This window comes from Lotus japonicus, chromosome 6, assembly GCF_012489685.1.
Source record: "Lotus japonicus ecotype B-129 chromosome 6, LjGifu_v1.2".
NCBI classification, from domain to species: domain Eukaryota; kingdom Viridiplantae; phylum Streptophyta; class Magnoliopsida; order Fabales; family Fabaceae; genus Lotus; species Lotus japonicus.
The window spans coordinates 9,162,021-9,183,614 of record NC_080046.1 but is presented as its reverse complement, the minus strand read 5'-3'; the positions used below and the strand labels follow the sequence as shown (position 1 = coordinate 9,183,614).

At 34.5% G+C, this 21,594-nt stretch overlaps 2 protein-coding genes and 2 long non-coding RNA genes across 4 annotated transcripts; all 4 read right to left on the bottom strand.

The window, feature by feature from the left end:
* Positions 1-12,422: 12,422 nt before the first annotated feature.
* On the bottom strand, positions 12,423-14,622 carry LOC130726145 (trans-cinnamate:CoA ligase, peroxisomal-like). Its single transcript, XM_057577375.1, has 2 exons — positions 14,314-14,622; positions 12,423-14,155 (listed from the first exon to the last, which is right to left on the bottom strand). Exons 1-2 carry the CDS (start codon positions 14,509-14,511, stop codon positions 12,596-12,598), a joined length of 1,758 nt encoding a protein of 585 aa, XP_057433358.1. The 5' UTR covers positions 14,512-14,622; the 3' UTR covers positions 12,423-12,595.
* A 1,080-nt stretch (positions 14,623-15,702) lies between these two features.
* On the bottom strand, positions 15,703-16,023 carry LOC130724849 (uncharacterized). The gene has a single exon (XM_057576118.1). It carries the CDS (start codon positions 16,021-16,023, stop codon positions 15,703-15,705), a length of 321 nt encoding a protein of 106 aa, XP_057432101.1.
* A 1,177-nt stretch (positions 16,024-17,200) lies between these two features.
* On the bottom strand, positions 17,201-18,249 carry LOC130726759 (uncharacterized). Its single transcript, XR_009014977.1, has 4 exons — positions 18,093-18,249; positions 17,907-17,991; positions 17,696-17,830; positions 17,201-17,544 (listed from the first exon to the last, which is right to left on the bottom strand). It is a non-coding gene; the product is annotated as an uncharacterized LOC130726759 (long non-coding RNA).
* A 651-nt stretch (positions 18,250-18,900) lies between these two features.
* On the bottom strand, positions 18,901-20,872 carry LOC130721881 (uncharacterized). Its single transcript, XR_009013684.1, has 3 exons — positions 20,586-20,872; positions 19,563-20,452; positions 18,901-19,000 (listed from the first exon to the last, which is right to left on the bottom strand). It is a non-coding gene; the product is annotated as an uncharacterized LOC130721881 (long non-coding RNA).
* Between the last annotated feature and the right edge of the window lie 722 nt (positions 20,873-21,594).

The following is a 21,594-nucleotide window of genomic DNA, read 5'->3' as shown; positions in this document are numbered from 1 at the left end:
ATTATAATATTTCCAAGGTAGGGTGGCCTAGTTTACAGTATTTGACCGAAAATATTGAAGTACATTAGGTAGGGTGACTTAATATATAGAAAGATATGAACCAACCGTTTACATGTGGTGTGGCCTTAAAATAATTGGAATATAACGAAGGGTATCTTTTTAGAAAATGAGAGACTAAAAAGACAACCAATATTACTAACTCTTATTATATTTGTGTTGGTTATTTTTCAACCGATTAACAACATCTCCAATGCAAGGTATTTAATTCTTATTTTCGAGTTAAAATCTAAGAACTAAGAACTTTATCATTGGAGGTGCTGACATGGAGCTCTTAGTTCTTAAAAATAAGAACTCAGTTCTTATATAAGGAGTTTTACATTTTGAGTTCTTAGCTTAAAATATTAATTATTTATCTCTCATCTAAATTACTTTATTACTTTATGAGTTTTGTTTTTTACTTTATGAAAATAAAAAGTATAAATAATGTGGTTGATTGGACCAAATGAATAGTGGTAAGAACTAAGAATTAAGAACTCATGGTTTGAGCAAAATTGTTTGAGAGTTACTTAAGCACATGTGGCAATACACCCCCTAATGAATAGTGTTAACAACTAAGAAATAAGAAGTAGCATTGAAGATGCTCTAAAATGTCTTAAATTGAAGAATCAAGCATGTTCAACTAAAGCCAATGTGTTTTCATTATTGGATGTTTCTTTCAACACTTAATGCTTTAATTGGTCAATTAACTTAATCATATATTGAATTAAAATGTCCCTGAGATTAGTTCAAGTGGTAAGAGCTAGGAGACATAAAAGTTGAATGAGATGAAGGTGAAGAGTACAAAGTAAATGACTAATTTACTAATGTTACTAATAATAACTAATATATATATATATATATATATTGTTAAAATGATACACTTATGATATCCTATTGTAACTAATAGATGTTGGCACCCATCAATCTTGCTTCCTTGTTCGGCTTAGACAACACTTCTGTTCTACCGAAAAATAAAAATTGTACTATTTTTGGTACATTTGAAAAATAAACAAGAAGCAAACTAAACTAACATATCCTGTCTCAGCAACGCGACTATATAAGAATGTGGAAATTTTCAAATTTGAATTCGGAGATGAGACCTGGTCATTGTTACATCACGAGTCAGGACATCAGCTACCATATTATGTACGCGCTCTAAAAATCACTTAAGCGACAACTTCCACTCTCATCATATCATAGCTCTAACACGAAGAACATATAGTCCCAAAATTGCACTGACATCCATGTCGTTAATAAGCACATGACCAACATCCCTGCAAATCAGAGAAGTAAAAAACCTCCTTATAGCCCAAATCTCATACATGTCCCGACGACCTACAATTAAGATAATTTTATCTCATATTTATTTAGATTTATTTAAATAACTCTGTCAACAAATACAAGAAACAAATAAAAGGTTGTTGTTTTGCCTTTTCAAAAAGGGGACAGCCACAGATTAATGGCATGGCAGAGCCATTTCACATCAGACTAAAATGGCCCAACTACATAACAAAGGCTGGCAGTGTTGATGCTATGAAATTATTACTCTTTTCTTTTTCAAAGCAACTCTTGGCAATAATATATCGATCTATCATCTATTGGTAAATTGGCATTTGCTCTGCAGAGAGGTGAACACAAAAAGACTGCTAACGTACTCCACGGCTCCACCAAAGTTGTCCACAAGTATTGTGTGGAGGAAGAGCACATACACACCTAACTACCATGGGCAGAACCATAATATAATTGTAGGGGACAAGACTAAAATGACTTGTAGCTTCAAATAATTAAAATCTATATTTACATATATGCAACAACAATTTCAACATTAATATCTTAGTGCATCAAATAAATGTGTGTTTATCATTGTCCCACTTTCCTATTACAAAAAAAGGAGTAAATAGTTTTCTTTTTAAACTTATACATGTAATTATAATGATGTTTTTACTAAAAGTTGATTAAAATATAATAATTTTATGGCGTACATGCATATGTGTTCAATTTACCTTTTTATTATAAATTCATTTTTTTTATATATCAGACGTGCATCACACATGTTCAATACTAGCATGTGATCAGTATAAAAGAAACTAGCTACTTACCCCTACTTCCTAGCGAGACTAATGAACTCTCTATATATATACTTCCCTAAATAAAAAAATAATTTGAGTCACCTTTATTCAACAAGTAAATTGACGAAGCAGCCAAAATAAAAACTATTAATAATGAAGGCTAATATAGTAAACTAAATTACTTTTAACAATTTAAAAATAAACATCGTATACTGAGTCTCGCAACCAAGGCCAAGACCACTTACAATGGATGTTTAAAATGTTTGTTGAGTTTTGTTTAGGGGTTGCAATGGGTGTGAAACTTTGTTGAGAGTGATTGGGAGGAGAGAGAAACGGGTAAAATGTTGAGCTTCCTCAACATTGTTGAGCCTCCTGCTGCACGCCACGCGTCAGCGTCCGGATGGCCTCTCCCAGGCGCGTGGGCCACACGGCCAGACAAGGCGCGTGACGCGCCTGGGAGGAGAGAGGAAAATTATTTTTTTTTCTGCAGCCGTCAGGTGTCACGTTTCTGTTGGCTGTCCGGATTTCTTTTATCCTTATCTTTTAAACTCAATTATTTCATCAAAAAAAATATTTTCTGAAAAAAAAAAATATACCAAAATTCATGATTTTTTTTCTCTATAAATAGAGACTTGGTTCGTTTGATTTGGACACAAAAAAAAACCAAGTTTTTTCACTCTCTTATTATCTCTCTCACCATCTTATTATCTTTCTATTAGCTTTTCTTTTGGTTAAGGAAATAAAATAAATTATTGTTTATAGTAAAAAAAAAATTGTTGAGTGTTTATTATTTAATTTAATTTAAAATAATAATTGTAATTTTATGTAAATAATAAAAACAATAATATAAAATTAAATAAAAATATGAAATAAAAAGTGGTGGGGTAGGGTGAGTGGTGGGGTAGGGTGTTGAGAGAGAAAACCATTGGAGTGAGTAATTGTTGAGAGTTTGTTGAATTGGAGAGAGAAGATGATGTGGAGTGTTGGGAAGAGAAAAAGTGGGGTAAAAAGGGGTAAACAAAACTTTTCTTGTTTAACCATTGTGAATGGTCTAAGAATAGATGACGGAAAAACTCATAAAATAAATATAGAAAAAAAGCGTGTGAAGTCACCATTTATTTAGGGAAATTAAAAAACCCTCAAAATAATAAGAAAACACATCTTTGAACCATAGACTTTTAAATGAAAGAGTAGTTTTTACAGAGATTTTATTTTGAGATTTTATGAAAATAAGAAGTGAACACATCTTAATAATATATAAAGCTCATCCACCAAAGTGGGCCACATTGCTACATAATTTCTAAAAGTTTGCATTCTATTGGTTATTACTATTGAATTTCCACATGGCGTATTCTTATTGGTCCACATTGTTTAATTTTCATTGGTAGAAATTAATGATTCCATAAACAAATAAATAAATTAATCCATAAATATAAAAGCTAATAAACCATTCACCGATCAAATATGACATTCAAATTTTGAATCAATGCCTTAATTTACGTGATTGTGGAAAAAAAAAAATTCAAGGCCACATTGTTTATAAATATGATTATTAATATTGGTTTAAAATTTGAATCATTTACATATGTGATTATACGAATCTTTAATAGCACATGAATAACAATAAATAAAATTGTCAATATAACACAGTGGGCCAGTTTAGTTTTCCTTTTTTACACCCTTTATGATTTCATTCTTTCAATTAACCAGTATTAAATTATTTTTATTAATTACAAATTTTAATCATTCAATCAACAAAGTTTGAAATTCTAAATTTGAATCATTTCTCAGCCGTTGATTCACAAGGATTTTGATTTTTAATTGCATCTGATTCACTCTTTCATTCTATTCCATCTAAAACGCTTATTTTTTACGTTTTTTCTTCCGTTCGTTTTCTTCTTTCTCTGCGCCATTTCTATTCATGAAAAGGGTGATGTTTTGCCATACTCGGAGAAGAGGCTGAGGCGTCTTCCTTGCGTGTTCTCCAATTCTTTCGTTCCTTTTCTCCTTCCCTGCGTCGTTTCTCTCTAGGGTTTTCGAAATTGACAGATTTGAGAGAGATGCTTACAAAGAAGCTTACAATGACCAGGTTATTCCTGATTTTCGTTTCTGCTTTAATTTACTTCTCTATTCTGCACTGATTTCGCCTGGCACTTATGCTTGAACAGGTTTTGTTTGATTGCTTGGTGTCTGAGAGGTTCTGGGGGCAGGATTGGATCCTCCTTTTATGTAGACTAAATTTGATCTCAATCAATTTTCTTCTTGGCAAATTTGCTGCTTCACTAATTTGTGGTAAGGATTTCTTCTCGAATTTTCTCTCCAGATACCTTTCCATCTGGGTCGTCCTTTCATTTGTATTTGGCGGGAGCTATGTAGCTTTTGCGAAACCCTCGAGCCTCCCGTGGTTTACCTTTTGCTTTTCACAGCAAATCTGCTGAGGAGACAGAGTGATGAAGACAGAAGCGGCGCTCAGGGTAGGCACCTCTCATCGCGTTTGATGTGAGCGTCCTTCTCACCAGGTAATCCCTTCTTTCTTTGGCTCTGATCTTCCCAATCTCAAACACTAACCTTTAATTGCACATAACCAGCCACGTTCATCTTCTATTTCTCCAAACCAACAACGAACAACACCACATCATCTGACGTGCATGTTTAATTTTTCCATTTTTCTTCCTTTCTTTATTTAGTTTCGTTTTGAGTTTCAGCACCATTCACTGTGCTCTGTTTGCCTTCTATTTATTCAGCAGGAGTTTCGGTATTGAGAAACCACACTAGAAGGTAAGAGGTTTAAATTATGTTACAAATTTAATATTATTTCTTTGAATGGATTAAACTGATGCACCTTGGAACTATTAATTACTTGAACTTTAAAATAAATATGGAGTCACTATCATGCTAAACTCATCGTCATCGATTACAAAATAGGGATTGTTCTTTCACCTTGGAAATCTAATCAATTTTCATTCAGGCACATGCTTTTACAAGTAATTTTTCCATCTTTCCTGCCATTGATGTGTAAATAAGGTAGTTGTGGTGGTTTTCCATCTTCCTTGCTTTTGAAAGTTCTGTCGGTTCTAGAGGTGAGATATTCCTCTGTCTCCAACTTTTTAATTTTTGTATCAATTCTTACTTTTTCTTTAATGTGACCATCCCTCTCACGCCTCTCCCTTGAAGTGTGGAAGAACAAGTAAGAATAAGTTATGTGGAGTCCATCCATTTGTGACCTGCTTAATAGGTTCTCCATTGATTATTAGGAATTGGACCTTGACACGTGTATACCGTTTGGCGAGGACAAGCACTTGGTAGAAAAGCTTTCGCAAAAGTAAGTGCTTCATGCTGTTTGTGATACCATATGTTGAAAGCCCTTTATAGTTTCTATTTTCATTCTTTTCTTTTCATACCATATCTAGCCAGTTAGTTCATGATAATATTAAACTACATCAATGTGGTTTTGCAAGCTATTCATTTCTTAGTTTTTGTGTTTTCACCCAGGGAATTTGCTTTTGCAAAGCCTAGAGGCTTGGCTTAGAGGGTGTATTTGTTGTCATCTCTTCTCGGCTTCTCGCAAACAGGTTCGATCTTCAATTTCAATGTATTTTCTGACGGATAATGAAGATGGGTCCGAATGCTTTTCTTACTTTTGAGGCAAAGTCTTCATTTATATTTGGGGGAGAAATTGATAAGAGGAAATGCTAATCACTAAATTACATGATTGGTTGTGTTTCATATAAATGATTGTGTTTACAAAGTCCACATGCACTAATCAACTGATAGTGATACTTCTGCACTAATGTTTGTTCATTACTGGAAAGTTTATTTTATTTTTTTTCGTTTCGTTGAATTAAGCAGCAAAGAAGAGTTTGATTAAAAAAGCTGTTTTTGTGAAATTTTCTTCAGATAAACTATGAAATTTGTATAACAACATGATTTGTTATAAGTTCTTCAGATGAACTAGGCTGAAAAATGTGATTTATGTCTGTTTCTTTTATTCAATCTTTTGATTCTAGATTTCTTTTATTTAACTTTACTTCTTATTATGGTTTCCACTTTTATTTTAATTTGCATTTCTCTTTTGATTTTGGACTAGAACGTGGAAGATTGAAAGAGAAGCAAAGGGAATAGAGTGTTTGTTGACAGGCGTCCATCAGTTATCATGTTAAGCAGCGATATAAACTCTTCTTTTATTTTGCTTCTTTTTTACTTTTCATGATCCTTTTCTATTTGTGTGCAAACTTCAAACTCTACACTTTAGCCATTCCTTGAGGAATTATTTCATCAGTTACTCCTGGCAAACTTGAAACTCTACACATTCTGCTATAAGTTTTCAAGACAAAATTGACAACTAATCAAAAAGTATCAATCCTTTTGAACACCTTTTTCTTATTTAGGAAAATCTTATCTTAATAATATATAAAGTTAATCCACAAAAGTGGGCCATATTGTGTTTTAAATGACACGTGTATTTTTTTGATTTGCTCTTACTTACTATTTTCCACATGTGCCTTTTTTTATTGGTCCAAATTGTGTACATAAATAAATGAATATCTATTTAATTATAAACTTCCTCTCCTAAAATCACTCTTTTATTAAATTCCTCCCATATTCTGTAACCCAAAAAAAATTCCTCCCATATTCGGTTAGCAACTCAAAAAACAAACAATAACAGAACAACTAACACCTACCAAACTTTGGCACAAACACCACAATTTGCCCACCCCACTTATATTAATCCAAAACCAAAACAAGTTACAGATGAGAAATGAATTGGAGCGACTAACACGACAACAAGGAGCATCCAATTCCCTTAATGATATTAATACAAATACCCCCCACACTATATCATTATCCAACGTGCCTATACACGCAAAGAATTACCCCAGCAAAAAACTAGATTTGCCTCCATAACACACGAAGACGCAGAACAGCAAAGACAATCAGCAAACAGCAAGGATTATAAACGTTGCAAGCACATCAGAGGTTGAGTTGTCCATTCATAAAGTGAACAAATAAACCCGCGAACCTTATCAATGATTTTAAAGCTAATTTTAATTCCCTCAAATCTCTCAATTTTTACCTCTTAATCATCTCCAAAATTCCTCCATTTTCTCAGTTTTTTTTTCTTTCAAATTCTTCACAGAGCATGTGTGCTTTCATTCCCTTTATCTTCAGAGAGGGTTAGACTTTTTTTCAACTTTTCCAATTATTAGAATATGAGATAATTCAGTGTCTTTCATTGATCGATAACAAGGGTCTTGAATTATGGCCTTCATCTCCACTCATGAGTTCTTAATATAATCTGTTTACTAAAAAAAATACTACTGTATGAGCGACTACGAATTTAAAGATGATTGAAAGAGAGACAAGACATTTTTTTGAGGGTAGAGAGACCTGGAATTTTGTGTGTCGTTTAAAGGAAAGTACATATTTATTTTTCATTCAAAAGATAGTCAGTTAAGTATTCTTCTCATATTGTTATGCAGTTTTTACTTATTTTTCTAAACTACGATCAAATAAAGATTTGGTTATATAACGATGCCATTTCAATTCATTGGTTTGAATCTGAAGGACCGGATGCTCCTCTATTTGGTATGATTTCACTCTTTGATTTATGAATTTGCTTATGAGAACCATCCAGGAAAAGCACCAAGAAGTTATAATATCACATTGTAACCTTCTTTTATTTGTACAAATAAGATTATGCATCAGGCTTCTCTCAAACATTGAGTTTCTTAATTTGAGCCTAATTCTCAGCAGTCCAATCCTTAAACTGTGGTTTCTGAATTTCATTCTCATATGAAGTATTTTTATTAATTCGGAAAGATGACATTGATATGGCTTGGTATGCAGTTAATGAGAAATATCGAGACGGGCGAAATCTAACATATGCTTAATTTCCCAGTAATTTTTTTTTATCTTAAAAAAGATAGAATCTAGAAACCAAGAAAGAGATGTTTTGAGATTGGCAGACTACAGTATATCCCTCTAGGCATCAAGGAGTTATATTACATGAGAATCCTACTAACTATGCAAAAGGGTTGTACATCATATAGAAGTATCAGAACAGTGAAGGGAATAACATATGATACTTTTAAAAAAGCACGTGATCAATTATGGTTGCTAACAGATGATAAATGAATATATAGATGCATTTAAAGAAGTCTATGATTTAGCTTCCAGAGAACAATTGCAGGAACTCTTTGTAAGAATGTTAATGATGAATTCAATCTCAAAACCTAATGATGTTTGGGACGCATGCTGGCTTCTCTTATAAAAAGGCATACACCACATATAGAAAAACATTTCATAATCTAGGCATGTAGGTTGTCAAGTTATATTATTAAGATTTGAAATGTTGCTATAATAATATAATTATTGCTTGGATATAATTTAAATGAAATTCAAAAGTTTAGAAAATCACATTGCTCGTGATAATTATGCAAAGTGTGTGAACAACATTAGTTATATTCGATACAATTAAGAATCATCAGTTAATCTTCCTTCTCAACTGCAGAACTACGAATCGCAGATGTTGATTTCAAGATCCGCAATTCTTTCAAGATAAAGCAATATTCCCTACATTGGAGGCTGTTGAAACTTGAAATGATAAACACTTACATACTTGGTATGATAGCTGTATCAGAACATGAATATCTGAGCTTCGACTCTACCTTGGGGTTTGATGAGGATTCCGAAATCCGAGGTGAGTGGTTTACCACAAAAAATTTGAACGACACTAAAAGTTCAAGTATACCAAACCACAAACTATTTTTGAAAGTTGGTACTCCAATCATGCTTTTAAGAAATATAGACCAAGCAACAAGTTTATGCAATGGAACCAGGTTAATTGTGGATGAACTTGGTGAACGTGTTATTGGTGCAACTGTTATCACGGGAGTAAATGCTAATGACAAAGTGCATATTTCAAGAATGGATTTGGTTTCTTCTGATTCCAAATTTCCAATTAATTTCAAAAGAAGATAGTTTCCAATTGCAGTATGCTTTGCGATGACCATGAACAAAAGTCAAGGACAAACACTATCTTAGGTTGGGCTCTCCCTTCTGAGGCTATCTTCACTCATGGTATATGTAACTTTCTCTATAGTACGCTCAAGAAAGGGTCTTAAACTTTATATTATGGATGAGTCGGCAAACAACATACCAGTACTGTAAATGTGGTGTTTAAAGAAGTTTTTGGAAATGTTTGATGTATACAACACAATTTAATTTATTTATTTCATTTTTCTCTTCATATATTATTATACGGTTAATTTATGCACGATTGACTTATTTATAATTTAAAAATTACATATATATAAAAAATAATTTTTCTATTAAAAAATTTCAACATAAAATTCCGTGCAGCACACGGGTTATCGCACTAGTTTATATAATGGAATTACATAAATAAGTATTTGCATAATCACATATTTACAATGAAACAAAACGATCACTGCTTTATTTTTTTCATAATTTCTCCTTATTTTTAATAAAATAATTAATAATCTTTTTTGGGAAAGGATGAAATTAGAAAAAAAAAAGATAACTAAACATGACTAGTACAACAATGCTGGTCCACAAACAATACTTTGGAAAAATAAACGCGAACCCTGCATGTTCATCGTTTAAGCCTCAATGATGTGTCTTTTGGGCTTTTAGCATTGTTTATGTTGAGCACTTTTCTTTCTCTTTCTTTTCATGTCTTTCTTCACTTTCTTTTCTTCACTGTTAATATTTCCACGAATTGTCTCAAATCGTATGTGTTAAATTTGGGTATCAATTTGTAGAATCTATTTTTAGCATCGTGCTTGGTTTGTCTTTTCTTTTCACCTTTACCTTTTGTGCAACTTCTTTGTTTATGTTCTGGGACCGGGGGAAACCCCTCCCCGGCCGAGCACCCCTAACAACCCTCGTCCCCCTCCGGGACGATCCAACTGTCCCAAAAGATCGTCGATCCCACATAGGCCGATAAGAGAGACGATCATTGCGGCTGGGGTAGGGACGACCACCAAGAAGTTACACCGAGGGACGACAGACGACCGGGGGAGAATTACACCCGAGGACGACGGTCACCCCACCGACCGGGAAGGACCAACCGGAGAGTAAGGGGGGACAGGAGCTCGCTGGGAAAGATCAAGTCAACCCTCCCATCGCGGACCCCACAACCAGTACTTTGGGGGCTGGGGTCACATCTCAAGGTCAGGTAGTGGGTTACGATGAATCCTGAGCCGTAAGATCTCTGAGAATTGACAGACGCCACAGGCGGATCCAACGGTAGGGGCGCGAGGGGGTATCCATATACCCAAGACACTCATGACGTCTCCTTTCTGACTAGGGCCCATCCTTCGTTTCTACTAAAGTATAAAAGACCTCAAACTTCCAAGAGTCAAGGTATCTATTCTATCATCTACGTTACTACACACAATAAACCACTTAGACTTTCCTCAACTAACTTAAGCTTCAGAGCATCTTGCAGGACCCCCTCCTGGGACGGTGACCTCCAGCCTACTTCCTCCAACCGACTGCCCCGTGCCCTCACCATTCTCCTCTTTCCCTATCCATCTTCACGGATAGGAACGATCAAGGCTTATCCCTGATCAGTTTATATCATTATACATTTTCCGGCATGAAATATGTTATCTTCCTAACTTCCTCGTATTATATGCACCTTTTATAGAGCTTTTAATCTGAGGTGATTGATTATAGATAATGTGCTTTGATTGCGTTTGACATCTTTCATTACATGAGGAAGCACAAGAAGTGGAAGCAGGGTTACGTGAGTTGGAATTAGGTATGGAGAAGGAATATGGTTTCATTGAATGAGGCTTTCTTTAGTCGATTCTAGTTTTTATATGTTTGTGTCATTCGCTCTAAAGGCGGTTGTGTCATTCTCTTGCTCATCTAGTATTTGTTATAGCAATTGATTTTGTTCTTTTATTTCACGAAGACTTTCACAAATATCAGGGGTCGATCATTTGAGGAGCTTTAGCTGGTGGCTCCTATGTCAGAAAATTGACGCCAAGTTTGAAATGAGCATCCATGTTACCTACATCGTAAATTCGTTCCATGTTCTTCCCTAGCCACGTCAACCTAGAGTTGTACAGCAGCAGAGGAGACAACCTCTGTTGAGGATTGACTCATTCCTTCATCAAACTTATTCTCTAAAAAGAATTTTTACTGTTAAAATTGATTAGTAATTAACTTAACGTATAAAAGAGAAAAAAATCCTTGTTGGCCAGCCCTCTACCGATTAGTGCACTGACCGTGGGGAGAAGGATTAGTCTCACGACTATCAGCTGTGGGGATACCTTGGTCAAGACAAAAAAAAAATACATTACACATGTTTCCCCATATCTCTTATATATCCAAACTTTGTTTGCTAACCGGAAAAAAAAAAATCCAAACTTTGTCTTTCTTTTTCATGAGAGTATGCTTGAAAACCACTGCAACGGTGGGCGTTTCCCATCACTTTCGCCTAATTTATATTCTTTCTTTCTTTCTTTTATTTTTTCTTTGTTTACTCCCCTCGAGCACTTCACTTCACACATTCTCGTATTGTTGTTTTGGAACTCGAAGTCAACGGGGCACACTGCCTAAGACTAACACTTGTATTTTACTTGGCGCATTACACAATTTCCACAGTTATTGTGTCTTTCTCGATAAAAGGAATTGTCACATCATGGTTCAATTATTGGCTTCATTGGCCATCGTCCTTTCACTCGGGTTATCATCATTGGCTTCACTCGCCATCGGCCTTTACTCGAGTCGTCGCATTATGGCCTTCACTCACCAAGGTTGCATCAGTGGTATCAAGAGCTTGTCGAGAAGGGCCTTTGTGTGAGGAGTTACAAGTCCATGAGATCCAATCGCAATTGATAATACTTTGTTCACACTACATTTTCACTCATACGTACCAATAGTGAGATATGAAGAGAAGAGTGAGAAATATATGATATGATAGAGAATGTAATGTGAATTGCTGAGAGATATAGAAAAAAAGTGTAAATGAGATAAAAGAGAAAGTGAAATATGAATGAATCATTAATCATTATAGTTTACTTCTCTTTATACCGGAATGCTAGTTGGTCTAAAAACACATTGAACCACTCAGAAACTAAGATACAAGCAGGAATGACAAAATAAGGGGAGAAACAAAACAACATGGTGGAAAATTATTTAAATATTTTGGTACTCTGCCACAGAACAAGCTGAAGTAGTCCAAACTTATAACTTTAGCTTGAAGTTGAAAATATCCAGAAACAGCAAGTAGCTCATCACTCTTTATGTTCACATACTACTGTTTTTTCATTTCAAAACTAAGAAGGAAAAATATATGTTCACACTCATTTCATCTCCACTCAATAGAGAGGGATAAACATACAAGAGAAAGAACATAGATATATGATAAATAATATCATAAGAAAAGAATAATTTGATGATAAGAAATTGAGTATAAATATATTCAAATTGTCGATAGATACTCAGCACATTCAAAGACGAGACACAGCCATAATAATGTGCTGATTATTTTGATTGAGTTGGCTAGACTTGTTGTTGTTCTTTGATTGTAAATTCTCGGAGACCTCGAAGCACTTTGCCTGGACTCTCAATTCAAACTTCTGAACCTTACCAGTTGAAGTCTTTGGCAGCTCCTCCAAAAACTTCACCATCTTTGGAACCATGAAGTGTGGCATGTTCTTCCTGCAAAACCCAATTATATCCCCCTCAGTCACATGATCATTTGATGAATCCTTCTTCAATGACACAAAGGCACAAGGACTCTCCCCCCATTTAGGGTGCGGCACCGCCACCACCGCCGCCTCCAACACCCTCGGATGGCGGTACAGAACAGACTCCACTTCCACACTGCTTATGTTTTCCCCTCCTGATATAATCACATCTTTGGATCTATCCTTGATTTCCAAATACCCATCTGGATGTATCACCCCAACATCCCCGGTTCGAAACCAACCATTGTTAAAGGCTTCTGAAGTTGCTTTCTTGTCTTTGAAGTAACCCATCATGATCCCACTTCCTTTCAACACAATCTCCCCCATTGATTTCCCATCTCGCGGCACGCTCTCCATGGTGTCAAGGTTCTTCACATCAACATCTGCAAGTGTCAGCACACTCACCCCTTGACGCGCTTTAAGTTGTGCCTGTTCTTGCTTCGGAAGACGGTTCCACTGCTGCTGCCACTCGCACACGAGGGCTGGTCCTGTCGCCTCAGTGAGCCCATACGCGTGCGTCACATGAAACCCGAGGGATTCAATTTCCTCGAGTAGTGACGCAGGCGGTGGCGCTCCTCCAGTGAGTATGTTTACCGAATTTCTGATCACTATGCGCTCGCTCGGCTTGGCGCCTAAGATGATGTTGAACACGATTGGCGCACAGCACATGTGAGTGACATTGTGCAGGGCAATGCTCCTGTAAATGTCACTCGCTGCGCAGTTGCGAATGCACACATTAGTACCGCCTCGTGCGGCCACACCCCATGTGAAAGTCCACCCATTGCAATGGAACATTGGCAGCGTCCAAAGGTATACCGGTTCACTACCCATTTCCCACCCAAGTATGAGGCTCAAAGTACTTAGATATGCTCCTCTATGACTATAGACAACACCTTTGGGTTCTGATGTTGTTCCTGAGGTGTAATTCAAAGCAATTGGAGACCATTCTTCTTGAATTTCCTCAGGAACATAATTTGGATTTCCATGTTGAACCATCTGCTCATATTCCAGCTCACCTAGTCGGACACCTGTGGGAGAGTTAATGTCATCTATGACAATGACAAGTGGAAGAGTTGAATAGTTTTGTTCTTTTGGATTTGGTTCGGCACCCTTTTGAACCACAAGCATTTTGAGGGCTTCTCGCGCCTTGTTCACATACTCATAGTCCACAAAGAAGACTTTGGCTTCCGAGTGGCGCAGAATGGTGGCGATGTTCTTAGCATCCAAACGAGTGTTGATTGTGTTCAGCACAGCGCCCGCCATGGGAACTGCAAAATGCATCTCATACATGGCTGGGATGTTAGGGGCCAACACTGATACCTGATTCATTGAGCACAAAACAAAATATTAGTATGCCACTCAATTATATTTTGTGTCCTAAATCATGTGGATCATTAAATATATGAACCCTTAGAAATTTGTAGCAGTTTAAATTTCAAAAAATGATAAGGTATGATCAGAAAATTGCTAACACTTACAACATCATTCCTAGCAATATTGAGAGAACGTAGGGAGAACGCAAGTCTGCGGCAACGGTCATAAGTTTGAGACCAAGTGAACCAGGTTCCTTCATGAATCACTGAGGTACGGTTTGGATAGCTTGCTGCAGCTCTCTTCAAAAACGTTAAAGGGGTGAGTTTTGTGTGATTTGCTTCGTATTTTGGAAGGTTATCCATTACAGGCTCTGCTAAATTGGGAAGAAACTAGAGAATCTTGATGATTTGCAAAGAGAGGAAGAGAGGAGAATAAAACAGAAGCAGAGTTGTTATGGTTGTGAGTGAGAGTGAACACTCATTAGGTTCATTTATATAGGAAATGAAAATGATGTATAGAAAGAAGTACTAAGTTATTGAACGTGTGGGGACCCTAGTAAGTAAGAAGGTGCAATGAAGCTTGGGTGCAGAAAACGTTAGGATTCGGTTGTTGCTTTGATACTATTAAATTGTTGAGTTGGGACAAACAAAAAAAGTGTTGGCCTTATTATCTTTTACTGGTTTAGATCTTGTGTTGCACGTTGCTTTGATTTATATATTTATTAAATGGGATTTAAACAATAACTTGATCCAATAGACTACGCATATTCTATTTTGGTATGAGCACTCACATCACATGCTTTTAATGAAAAAAATGAACAGCTGCTGATAGCAAAATGGCACGAGCAAATTGATAGAATTTGACCAGCACAAACGTGGAGATTTGTCGTGAGTGAAGGAGATTCTGAGTCAGAGAAAAACAACAACAGATGGATTAAGATCCGTGCAATTGAGAAATTAATCATAAGATTTTTGTCAGAGCGCAGTAAAACTAACTAGTGTTTTTACCCTTGCGCTGCACGGCGAAAGATTTTTCTAAATTTTTTACGTTAATTTTTTTACATGAAATTGAATCGATTAACTGCCACAAAATCATAGATAACAATTGAAATTAAATTTGATTCGTTTGCACAACAATGAAAACACAATTTAATCCAGCAAAGGGGAAGGTTACATAAATTTATAGAAGCACTAAAAAGAAAAATAGGATCCTTATGCAATCCACTTGTTGCTCGTTGACCCATCCTCATTCTTAGTTTATTGAATCTGCAAAAAATTGGAAAATAGTTTAAATAAGACATTCAAATATACATCACGGCTACTTACAATGTGCATGATACAAAGAAGTATGAAATCAAAGATAGATAATCTAACCATTCATATGTTCTGGAATACTTCTTCATAAACCACATTCCGAGTGCAATTAGATACTACTCCTTTGTCATTGACTATAAGTATCTTCAACCATTTTCTAGATTTTGCTCTCGACAAAGCTACATATAGCTAGCCGTGCGTGAACACCGGCCTAGGAAGGTATAATCCAATATGCGATAACTATTGGCCTTGGCTCTTATTTATAGTCATAGCTAAACAAACAGTAATAGGGAACTGTCTCCTTGAGAATTTGAAAGGAAGGCCAGTGTCAAAAGGAGTCAAGCTAAGTCTAGGAATATAAACCGGTTTACCTGTTTTAGAACCGGAAAGAGCTGTTGCAACAATGATATAAGGTGTCAAAGCAGTCACTATCAATCTAGTTCCATTACACATTCCAGCAGACTGATCAATGTTCCGAATCAGCATGATAGGAAACAGCCAACAATCAATATCATGAGCACTTAACATCATTTGGGAATTCTGAAGTGAACCATTCTGCATCTATTTCAAAGTCTTCATCTGACCTGCATGGAGTGTCGTAACTCAAATATTCTGTTTCCTCCCCAGGGATCATTGACATCATGAAGTTATTAACCTCTTCAACACTTTCAAGTGTGGGAGCAAGGAGGGCTCTTTGTTCAAAATATGCATGGTTTTCCAAATATCAACAACATTGGGATATGCAAAATTGACTAACTCAAGTAAAGGAAAATCAGACTCCCTTTCCAACAAATCAGAGGGAATTTCTATAATAGAATCATCCTCATCGATTGGCTTAACCGTGCCATCGCCCACTTGAATAGAGCTGGATGGAATATGGTTAATAACATCTATATAATTTAGGTTTATGAAAAAAGATTAGGATGATACCTATATTTTCAGCTAATTGAAGCAAAGCAAGAATGTTTGCTGGAATTTCAGGAATCACTTCTTGTGTATAATCCACATAATCCTCATCTGAATCCCCATGAGCTATCATATTAATTAAAACAGTATGCTAGATGTATATAAAAATAATAATATCAAAAGAATTCATATTAAACAACTTTCTCTTAAAATAAAATTGATGTATGTTAGATAACCTGATTCGGCATCATCAGAATCACTGGTTAATGCTCCAAGTTCACATAAAGCCACATTAGATGACCCTGCTTCATCTGCATTTCCATTAGAGGGAGAAACCTTTCCTCTCGAATTATTATTAAATTTTCCAAGGATAAAAACGAAAAAATGTAAAGGGACATACATGAGAGTTTTTTTTTTTTTATCTTTATTAGATTGATAAAATCCAAAGTGGAACATATACAGAGGATGAATACCATATACATGGAATTGAACATAACTCATAATAAGAAAAAAGAGGCGTTCAGAAGGTATTTATATTTGATTAATTTAAAAATATGGATATAAAAAGATATAGAGATTAAATTTCAATAAGTCCATTCTTCTATTATTTTTAGTTAAACATGCGTATTTTGTGGAAGTATAAAGGTTATGATTTAAGCTTTTGGAAAAACCAAATTCATTCATTATCATATAATTAGAAATTGGAAAATTAAAACACAATTAAGTCGGGAGTAACAATAAATTATAGTGCAAACAGGGTAAGATGGAATTTGAGACTCAAAATATGACAACAAAATAACTTGTTCAATTCAATTCATTTTCGATCATACGATAAGACAACAAAACAGGGACCTAAATAAAATAATCTGCCATCACAAAACAAACTAATAATAGGCAGATTGAAATAAAACTGAAAACTGGAAAACACAACACTGACAAATAACTAACAGCCAGCACAAGAAAAAAACAATCTTCAGATCTTCTCATTTTCCACAACTATCAGAGATTCAGAGATTTCTTGCCAGCAACTGAGTTTCCAACAACTTCAGCATCAGGGGGTGATGGACGCTGGGAGTGAGGGGAAATCTGGCATTCAACAGAGATATTCAATTCAGCCTCTTTACCAGTTTCAGAAACTTGGGAAGCTCCAGCAGAGTCATCACCAACACTCTTTTTCTACAACATAAAAAGACATGATAATGATACAGTTATTTTGTTGTGTATAGAGACATGAAACAATTAAATAGAAACAGTTTAGGAAAAATAATGTCAGCATATTCAGAATTAATAAAAATAATACAATTAACTTTAATGTACAAAAAAATACCTCTGATAAATCTTATATCTGCTCAATTGTCTTCCCTTCGGTAAGGTTCAAGAAATCTTCGGCAACGGGAACTTTGCAAGAGTCTTGTAGCTAACTCAAGACCTGGGATGCAGGGTCATTCAGTTCAAAAAAATCCTGCAAGGAAAATATCACAATTTCAGTAGTTATACTGGACAACAAATGAGAACCAACACTTTCAACAATAAATCACCTTTCACGAAGTGGAGCTGCCTCCTCAACATCAGGATTAAACAGGATCTTTGTAGCTCAATACACATTTTGAATGCTAGGTCTCCCTGATATGCACAAAACATGTTAAAACAGTATATAAATTTAATACATAATGCATAATGAGTAAAAAATCAATAAGTTTAAAAAAGTATGAATGCCTCCTCACCCCTACTGATAAAGCTCGATTGTAATTTGCTTTTGTAGTTCTCCATCATTTTCAAATTATTGCTCGCCACTGGATCTAGTAAGAATCCCAAAAATATCTGAAGTAAAAGGTTGCTAAATAAATAAAAATCAATAACCAATAATTCCAACTAAAAACAAAATTAACGAATTCAGAGTCCTTTGAAGGGTTCACAGCTAAAACATCATCAACCTTCATAACCATGAAGAAATAACGCAAAACATATATGAGGAAATAAGAGGCAGAGGATGATAGATTCAACAACATAGATGGTCCTTAAATAGGGGAATTAGAGAGAGGATGGTAGCACCCCCAAATTCGAATTAGGGTTCAATGAAATCAATTAGGGATTTAGAGTTCCGAAAACTCACCTCGGGTAAGGTTGAGGGGCAGCTGGAATAATAATAAATGGCCACCTCGAGTAAACATCCACAGGATATAAAATCGCCATATTTAGGGAGAAGCATCACGCGTGATGGAGTTGGTTAGGGGAAAGGGATGATGGGAATAGAGTTGTGTTTAATGTCTGAGTGCAGCTTACGTTGGGGAGAGAGAAACGTTCAGATTGGGGGTCTGGTTAATTTAACACGTGAAAAAAGTCAAAAAACAAAGACATCAGAAAGGATTGGAATGAAGGAGAAAATAACTACTATCTTAAATAATTTTTTTTTTGTTTTTTAAAAAGTATTTGAATATTTGAATAACAATTACTAATTGAAAAATTTCCAAGGTATATATAACAAACAATTAAGTGAAACATATATATCTGGAAAGTCACAGAAAATCAAGATTGGTGTAGAAATTGAATTTGAAGGGCAACACATTTAAAAAGAACAATGTCGTCTAAATTAGGTTGTCACTTACCCAAATCGAACTGCTTCCCGCAGTCTCTGCATTCAAAGTCACAGAAAATCAAGATTAGTGTAATGAATTGAACAACTTACTTCCTGCACATGATCAATCCAAAAAAAAATACTGCAATACATATGAAGGATTTCAATAACAAAATATGAATGCAGAAGAGAAGAAAATTAACAGCTAACTTCTTGTAGATGATCAATCTAAAGGAAATCCTACAATGCACATGAGAAATTTCAATAACAATAAACTGCGCCTAAATCTTCCTTCAATCATAAAGAAGGGATAATAAGAGTATTATTCCAAATGATCCTTGGTAGAACATAAGTAAAAAAGAAAAAAAGACATTAGTCTGGAACCTCACTTAATTTCCAAGACAAACGGTTCCGGAGAACCAAATGAAGTCAAAAACATGGTAAATTAAGGTCAATAGGCCTCACTTAGTTTCTAATATATGTAGATTCCACTAACTCTGAAATTGAATGTAAGAGCAAAATGCATCAGGTGATGACACCTCAGCATCGAGTTCTCATAACCCTTGCTCTTTTAATATATGTATTGATTGATTGATAAGATGAAATTCTTGAAATTTACCCGTAATTGTATCCCTTCAATGCCTCCTCTTCATGCAGTGACTCATGTCCAATGATTTCAGATAATAAAAATATCAATCCTAACCAAAAACTCAAAAAATAGCAAAATGGATCCGGTAAACATCAAATCCAAGAGAATGAAAAATAAACATATAGTAATAAGAAAAAGATAAAATTGAAAAAGGACCCTCGAAGTGAGAGAAGCAACAAAAGAAAGAATTTTCAATAGAGGTTAAATAATAAACTCTGGATAACAACTTGAAAAATGATCATTTCCTTCCAACCACACAATGGATAACAACTTTTTTGTAAGTACCTTCATGGGTTGTCAGAACAGGAACGGTTTGAAGTAAACAGAAAAGATAGGATCACTAATAATATTGAACTGCAGCAAGCACATTATAATCCAAATATCTTGCAATAAAATACTAACCCAGCACCCACATACTTCAGTTTTCTCAATTATTTCCTTTGATCTATTCAAAATTGAAGTTTTCTGTAGAAAAACAGGCTATAAAGAATTGAAATTTCAAAATAAAAGATTTTAATCTGGCAAGCTAAAAGAGCCCAAAAAATGAAACATCAGAAGCCGCTAACACTGAAATTGCAAAACAGCAGAAGCAGATTTTAGTTTAAAGCACTTCAGCAGATCACATCGATTTTTGAACTGATTTATGCTCATAAACTTATAATCTTTTAATCTAGGAATGAGTAATTTATACATGCTACCTACAAAGTGAATATTTCATTACCTTATTGCAAGGACTCTTTCCCAGTTTTCATTACCTGAGCAATAGGCACCCACCTGAATATAGGATAAAAATAACCATGTATCATCAAGCTTCTACTACATCATTCAAATCAATGCATCAAATATCTACACAATGTTACCTGCATTAAACATAGGACTTTCTAATAAACAAAATTATTGAGATGAAGAGACAGGTACGTAGTCAGAATGCAACAATCAAAATGAAAGAGGGAGATAAAAATTTAAAATGGATCTACCAGTGAAGAGACTCACCGAAATGCAAGGGCAAGTGTAGCTGCGCACAGTGGAAGGTGAACATGGCCGTCTAAATCGATCTTTCTTTAGAACCTATTCAGATTAGAACACAAAATAGAAATAAAAACACAAAATTATAACCCAAATGAAATTGAAGAGGAAGATATGAATTAAGAAATTTGAGTTTTTTCAAATTCAAAATTTGAAAAGTAGCAGCTGTAGAACACCAAGGGCCCGTTTAGTGACCAGGATAGGATAGGATATGACAGGATAATAATCATATCCTGTTGTTATCTGTTGTTTGTTGCACCAGCAGGATATGATAACACTATCCTGTCTTCTATCATATCCTGTCAATCATGTGTAAAAGTTATCCTGAGGGGAGTTAAGATAGAGCAGGATAGGATACCAGTTATATATTTTCTTTCAGTATCCTAACTCCAAATTAATTTATTTTAATATTATATAATTTATAATAATATTAATTAATAAATATAAAAATATTAATTTAACTAAAATAAAAAATTAATAAAATTATTATTCATAAATAGTAAAAATAGACTACTCACTTACAAATATTGATTTATTAATAATAATAGACTAATTTAATATTTTCATCTCCTATTATTTAAAAATTATTTATCTACTTATATAATAATTTAAATATAAAGTATTTTTGAAATAATAATATTTTTAATTTAGTTAATTTTTATTGTTTATCACGTGTCACAACTAAGTGAAAAACATTGATTACAAATATTGATTTTTTAATAGTAATAGATTAATTTTTTATTTTCATCTCCTATTATTTAAAACTACTTATCTACTTATATAATAATTTATAATTCAAATATAAATTACTTTTGAAATAATAATATTCTTAATTTAGTTAACTTTTATTGTTAATTATCACGTGTCACAGCTAAGTGAAAACCAATCGGTTAACTGCATAATTTTATTTAAAATATAGGGTATCTTCAAAACAATAAAATAAGCTAATTAATAAAATTTAAATTAATTTTATTTA